Source organism: Dermacentor albipictus, chromosome 1 (assembly GCF_038994185.2).
Source record: "Dermacentor albipictus isolate Rhodes 1998 colony chromosome 1, USDA_Dalb.pri_finalv2, whole genome shotgun sequence".
NCBI lineage: Eukaryota > Metazoa > Arthropoda > Arachnida > Ixodida > Ixodidae > Dermacentor > Dermacentor albipictus.
In genome coordinates, this window is record NC_091821.1 from 483,074,233 (window position 1) to 483,081,737 (window position 7,505).

At 49.8% G+C, this 7,505-nt stretch overlaps 1 protein-coding gene across 1 annotated transcript; it reads left to right on the forward strand.

Annotated features, from left to right (window-relative positions):
* The first annotated feature begins 4,104 nt into the window (after positions 1-4,104).
* Positions 4,105-4,545, forward strand: LOC139054556 (uncharacterized). Its single transcript, XM_070531684.1, has one exon. The coding sequence runs from the start codon at positions 4,105-4,107 to the stop codon at positions 4,543-4,545; it is 441 nt and encodes a 146-aa protein (XP_070387785.1).
* Positions 4,546-7,505: the final 2,960 nt, after the last annotated feature.

Below are 7,505 nucleotides of genomic sequence, written 5' to 3' on the forward strand. Positions count from 1 at the left end.
ACATGCAGTGAAAGTTGGCATTAAAGAGCTTCCGCGTTAAAGAGATTATGAATGCTTCCAATGGCGCGGGGAGCGTCTCAATGAACGGTGCACTGTAAAATAATGTACACCCTTAAAAGTGAAAAAGGGTGCAAATGTGTCTATAACTCACACCCTTAGGGTGTGATTTACATAACTGACACCCTAAGGGTGTGAGTTATATACACATTTACACGCTTTTTTCACTTTTTAGGGTGTAAATTATTTTACAGTGTGTGCAGCTTCCGTCCTGAAGTGCTTACGAAATGCGTCTCGCAGAAGCGCTGTGAAGCAGGAACTACAATCTTGCGTGGCGTTGGCGCATGTCTCGCTGCGCATAATACAAACACTTGACTCACCATCCCGGCCCTGCGAAAGTAGATGTCCAACGAAGCTGTTGAAAACCACCGCCAGAGCCGCTGAGGGGTGTATGCAATGCTTTATTGCTTTAGATTAATGGTAGTAATGGTAATTTAGAGTAAATATCGTAATGGTAGTAATGGTAATTTTGACAGCAAGCCGCCACTGGTCGTATTTAACGTTTCTTTTTACCTTTGCTGCTTCTCGTGTTCACACTGCTCCTCGAGAGTCTTAAGTATGCGTTGTCTACCCACACCGGTACTGCAGCAACAACCAAATCAGTTTCTAGGCTCGTTCTTTTAAATACGAAAGGCTAGTGACGTCACTCCCCATGTCGCAAGCTGCCGTCGCCGCGGCAGCATGCGCGACAGTAATCTTTACCGAGAGACGTATGCGGGGAGCGCTACGTGTTTCGCATTGTTATAACGAGCGCCCTATAGGATCAATTATGTCACTCGTATGCTTCTTTTGTGCTTGTTCTTTATTGAAACGAATGCAGTTCTGTATGTTGCATGTGTGATTCAAAAGAATGTATGCAGTTTTCGCTTTACTTTGCTGAGTGCATGCAGCCTGCTTCACCTCCGCCGCGGGTGCATGGTCCCCCTATTGCACCATCTCGGGAATCAGCCCTCATTTTGGCCAACGGACGACCACACCAATAATGCCGACAAACCAGAGGCTAACAAATTCGCTGTAAAAACAAAAAAAAAAACATCCACTGAATGGCAAATGTCACACGTTCGCTGAAGGGACAGCATTTATCCAATGTGGGTCTTTCGCGCAACTTCGACTTCACACGGCGCGGAATAGACGCGCAGGCATTGCACCCGAGAAACGTTCAATGTGCATATAACGCAAAGCGTCGTCGGTTAGTGCATATTTCCTGTACTCCTGCATAACGCATTTCGATCGGTTGCAGAGATCGCGCACATCAGAGGCTGAACAAAATGGAATGCAAGCAGATCCGAATACCACGATGCGTTGGTAGACTAAAATAGCGGTGGTGCCACAACAATGGAAAACATTATCAGGGGAGGCTTTCCGGTCCGTTGCCCTGCACGAGATAAGTTGAAACGATTAAAAGTATAAATGAAGGAATAGGCGTGTCACGGTCATTGCTCATTGCGCATTCGCGATGTAGTTAATCAGCCCAGCTGGTCCCTAAAGCCCTTTCGAGTCCGGACCATTCGTATCGACACGGGAAGGCCAGGATCATCTAATCGTATTCTGTGCAAATTTGTCCAACTTAAAAAAAAACTAAATTATGGGGTTTTACGTGCCAAAACCACTTTCTGATTATCAGGCACGCCGTATTGGGGGACTCCGGAAATTTAGACCTCCAAGGGTTCTTTAACGTGTACCTAAATCCAAGTACAGGGGTGTTTTCGCATATCGCTCTCATCGTAATGCTGCCGCCGGAGCCGGGATTCGATCACGCGACTTCGTGCTTAGCAGTCCAACACCATAGCCACTAAGCAACTACGGCGGGTAGTCCAACTTTTCGAGAGCGCTATAAAGAGCATTTGTCCCTCTACATGAAATCAACAGCAGTCGCTCATGAGATTTGCAGTTATCTTTCCGCGAAATCAGCTATATGGGTTAGATACTGACGTCCATTTCAACTTCTATACGCTGATTCGTGTCGTATAGACCTGACGAATCCAGGACTAATACGTCCTGGTCCTGGTGGACATGTCTACGTTCGCCGGACGCGACTGGGTGAACTCATTCGAGTTCGAAAACATAGGCGCCTCAGCCAGGTTATGCAATGTCTGTCTGCAATAAGGCACGACCAGCGTCACCTTATTTATTGGCCATTTCGATGTTTACACAATGCACACGTTCACAGTAGACTTGGCGTGGAGTTAACGCAAGACATTTGGGTAAACAGTCCAGTCATTTCAGTAGGCTGTACTGTCACAAATGTAAGCCAAGACTGTGCTCCCAAACACATATATTTGCATGACTATACAGTGCGTCCGTAAAGTCATGGAGCACTGTTGACCCGTCATAGGAAATCAATAAAACAAGATAGAAATGTGAAGGAAAACTGGGCAAGCTTCGCACGTGTTCAGTGCAGTTCGACGTGGCATTTGTTGCTCTACACACTTCTGAACGATATTCACGTTCTTCCCCCACACGGTTAAGGAAATCCGGTGTAACAAATCGGATAAGGTTTCTCTGATGATTCTCTGTTCGAAATGATTAAATTGTGGTGCTTCGTAGTACACGCGACGATATTCATGCTGCACTTCGGTCACTATTCCGAATTTAGCAGGCCACAAAACACACTGAACTTTCCTCTGTACCCTCCACATCTCGACTGGCGTGGGCGTGGGCGTGGGCGTGGCCTGTTCCACTGCTACGCAGTTCGCGGTGCTGCGTCATCACCTCTGTGCGCGCACCCTTGCGCATCATACTACGGAAACTTGGAGGGTTTTCCCTTTATTTGGCGAAGATTTCACATTTCTATCTTGTTTTGTTGCTTTCCTGTGGCCGGTCAAAAGATCACCATGACTTTACGGACGCACTGCATGTGTGCGATCGCCAGATATCCCTAAACACATGATACAAATACCCTGTTTCGCAATTTTTTTTCATCACCGCTGTACATATACTAATGTAGTGGACAGTACTCACAGAGCGCCGCGGTGGAAGAAGAAGAGACTGGACTAGCACCATCACTGCTCCCGGCGAGACACACATATTGAAAACTTTGTACTCACTGGCTCCAAGTCATTTGAGAAGTTTACGATTAATATGGGTACCTGAGCACAGAGGCATATTTATGAATGAGGTGGCAGACAGCTTGGCCAAGGCTTCTATCAGCGGCCCAGTGCTTCCCCTTCTTCCAACGATGGGCTTTATCACGTCCGCCAGGTTCAGAAGATACATCCTTTTAACATCTCAATCGAACCTCAAATCATCCTTGGAACTACGCCACTTACAATTCCCTTGGAGCAGGAAGTTTTGTAAAACAAGACAAATGGAAGTTACATTAACGAGACTACGTTGTCGAGTCCCATCTCTAAATTTTTACATGCACCGATCTGGTCTGGCAATATCCCCATTGTGCCATTTTTGCAATGCATTAGAGACGATTGAGCACTACCTACTGGAATGCCGGCGTTTCTCCTCCATGAGGAAAATGAGATTAGAAATTACAGTACGACAGCTTGGCCTGCCAATGAACACTCCGGTACTGCTGTCTTTCGGAGCGTCTGAGCTTGGGCACTAACACAGGAATGTGTGCTTCGCCTTAGAAAAATTTATTATTGAATCAAACCGATTTCATTGATGACCGTATTGTTCTATTCATTCCTCCTCTATTGCCTCATTGATATATTATAGACAATTATTTTTCTTTTTCCTCTACGTAGCATGACAATCTACTGAACCGTTTCGATTTTCCCTCGCCTAAATTCATGTAACAAAATTTTAGATTTTTACCTCCATTTTCTGAACACATAAGCAAAGTCTGCCCGACTCTTGGCCAATCCCCGCGAGTGGGTAAGCGCCAAACTCATCAAGTACATCATCATCATCATCATCATCATCATCATCATCATCAGGTACATAGGCTAGACGATGGTAGCCGCTACATCAACGCCGTCATCTGTTTAATAAATGGCAATTCTTTGTGGGCCTTCTGTTCCTACAAGTTTGTGACCTGGACGTGATACCACATCACAACTGTATGCGTCTACCAAGTTTCTTCTGGACGCCATGGAACCGGCCGCCGAACAACGACGCCTCGAAGAAAACGGAACGTCTTCCTTCGCCGCACTGAAACTTCCCGATTTCTGGACCTCGGACTGTGAACTCTGGTTCGTTCACATCGAGGCGCTGTTTCGCCGTCACCGAGTCACATCTCAGGCGACCAAGTACGACAATGTCGTGAGTGCGCTTAACCGGACCCCTGCAGCATTGGTACGCGACTATTTGCAAGCTCCTCCGCCCGATGATCAGTACGATACCCTTAAGCGGGAGTTACTACGACGCACCAGCGACTCTGAGTCGTGGCGGATTCAACAGCTCCTCTCATCGGAGCAACTTGGTGACAGAAAACCGACTGAGCTGCTTCGCCGCATGGCACAACTCCTGGGAACCGGTCCATCACAGCAGACTCGAAAATCTTTCGGGAGTTCTTCTTGCAGCGTCTACTGAAAACCAGGTACCCATGATTTTATGTGCCTCACCTACTACGACGTCTGTCGAGGCCTTAGCGATGATGGCAGGCCAGAGTGTGGATTCTTTCCATCCGGTGATATCCACTGTTTACCGTTGTAACGCACCCGTTGCGACACAACCTCAGTGACAGCACCACTTTGACAAACCCGACAGTTCGAGCACGCAACTTGCTACGCAAGTAGAGGAGTTAACTAACCAGTTAGCTGCCTTACGCTTTCGGGCGAATAACCATCAGCAGCGGCATTGCTCGCATGACCAAAACGTGTCACGCCCTCCGTCTGCCTTTATTTGTTGGTTTCACGCCAGATATGGCACTCGCGCACGGCAGTGCCGTCTGCCTTGCAACTTTCCGGGAAACGGTCGGGCCAGTCACTGATGACGGCTAGTGCTGCTGGCTCTACATCAAGCCCTCTTCTACGTCACCGACTGTGTCACGAAAGTTCGCTATTTTGTAGACACTGGTGCGGAAATTTGTGTCATTCCCCCTACTTTGCAAGACAGAAGAGATCGCCATGACACATCTTTTCTCACTGCCGTCAACGGTTCCAACATTGAAAATTACGGTCAGAAATGTGACTCTTGATCTTGGTTTGCGAAGCCCTTTTCGATGGCTATTCACCGTCGCTGACGTCCGCGGGCCGATCATCGGCGCTGATTTTCTCTGGACGTTTAACCTCCTTCATCGACCTTCGCAACCGCCGCCTTCTTGACTCCTCAGCAAACCTGTCCGTAGAAGGTATCACCACGTCTGCATCATATTTGCGTCTCGTACAAGCACACACCCTGGTACCGAAACCGTGGCCCACCATCTTGCTGGAATTTCCAGAGCTGTTCGAACAACCCTCGCCAGATTGTCGAACAGTGCACAACGTCACGCACCACATTGTGACTAAAGGACCGCCAGTATACGCCCGACCTCGTCGCTTAGCACCAGACCGTCTGCACACATGCTTCGAACAGATGAATTCGAACACATGCTTGAGTTGGGCTGCGTACACTCTAAGCCGAAAACGGGGAAAAGGGGACTAACGGCAGCCGTTGGACCTTTGGATCAACGGTTAATCCACCGTGCGTGCCGTGTGCAGAGGCGAAGTGTCGTGCGCAAATTTGTGGGACTAAATGTTCGTCCTTGCAAGGTAACGGTCGACGGTGGGCATCAACGGCACAATTTAGTCCTCTGACTTTAGTCCCTTTAGAGAGGGGGGCTCCGTGTCCTCCTTCTCCTCCCTGCCTGGACGGGGTGGCAGCGGGTCATAAAACACTGTCGCTCTGCTGTCATCCCGCCCACACGAAGGTCAACAGGCTTTCGCCATTGGCTAACATTTTGGCGGGAATCGGGCCCTGCTTGCGTGCACTCCGGGTAAGCGCGCGCAAGTCGGGTCCCGGGGAGACCACATCGGGGCGTCTGAAGGTGCGTACGTGTTCCTCTCTGCTGGCAGCGGCCCCCTTTGTCCGACGCCGGCCCCCTTTGTCCCGGCGGGCGCGCGCGCACTCTTCCGTCGTCTAGATGTCCTGAGGCAGCGTCTGCCGATTATGCCCCCGTCTGTTCGTCTGTGATTTCTTTCTCGGCTTTTGTTCTCGATTGCCGCAAGGCGTTCATGCGTCGTCTGGGCCGGCAACCGGATACAAGAGGCCGAGACGAGGCATACGGTCGGTTTCTGAGGGAGCTCGCGCGTCCCTTTTCGCCTATAGGCATTCCAGGAGGAAGGCGACGGCCCGTGTTCTGCTCGGGCTACGTGACCCTTTGAAGAAAAAGCCAACCTATTCGAACGCGCTAGGCCGGAGTCACAAAAAAGAAAAAAAAACTGCAACATGTGCTGCGAACGAAGAGTACCGAGCGCCGTTGAGTCCCCTGCCCGGACCCATATGGGTGACAACACCCGATAGAAAACAAAATAAGTAAATAAAATGACACGTGCAAACGATTTGTCTGCTTCGCATGGAGGGTTTGTCGAGAACAACGAGAGGGAGAGTGCGGCACCGTCGTAGACATCGCAAATTGGCAGTGCGTGTCGTCTGCTAGGAAAGTGTCGTCGGTTAGGAAAACAAGTTGTGGGGCTCGCGCGACGGCCGCGCGCCGCATTTGGTAAGAAATTGCTGTTCTGTCAACAGGCTTTGACGCTGGAATGTCGCACTCACGTACGGTCTCCTCCCAAGAGAATGCACCGCAACGCAACACGGCAGCCCGTTTTAAAGAAGACGAAAAGAGCCTGCCGACGACACTCCTCAACGGCTACAAGCATATTGCGCAATGCAAGAAAACTGATGTCGCGTCGTTGACCAAGAAGAATCAGACATGGAAAGAAATAGCAAAACATTAGAATGCCAACCACGGGATTACGCGGCGCGATCACCTGCAACTGAAAAAATGCTGGACCAACCTGAAGCAAAAGCGGAAAGAGGAAGCTGCGGAAGAAAAGGGAAAGCGCCACAAAACTGGTAAGCGCACATGTTCTGCATGACTGACTCATTTGCGCTACTTTTTATTATGTGTAGTCACAGGAGATGAGAAAATACGCTCGCAATCAATCTTTCCGCGACTGCGGGAAGCGCACCAGCATCGGGCGCGGGTGCTTCGCGATGAGCAGAGTCACCTTTCCAACTGCGCGGCACACTGTTGACTGAGGAATGCGGACCGGACCTCCGGTGACTGTTTGAAACGTGCCAGCGCCGTAAAACACACGTAGGCACACAGTCGGTCCTCTGTTGTCCCCGCTTACCCGGATAGGTAACATAGCGAGAAGTCGCACGGCGTTCTTCGTGAATCTGTAGCGACCGAGGAATTGTTCGTCGTCGTACAGCTCCATCGAATTCCCTCGGTCACGTAGGGTGGGTCGCGGAATTTTCGGCAAGGGCTGCGCCTCTGAAAATGCTGTATCCATGGCGTAGCAAGCAAACTCGAAAGCAGCTAACCTCCGCGCGACGTCCGTTCGGGA

Excerpts from the sequence above, each read along its gene's own strand:
- LOC139054556 (XM_070531684.1), top strand. The coding sequence starts at position 4,105 with ATGGAACCGGCCGCCGAACAACGACGCCTCGAAGAAAACGGAACGTCT.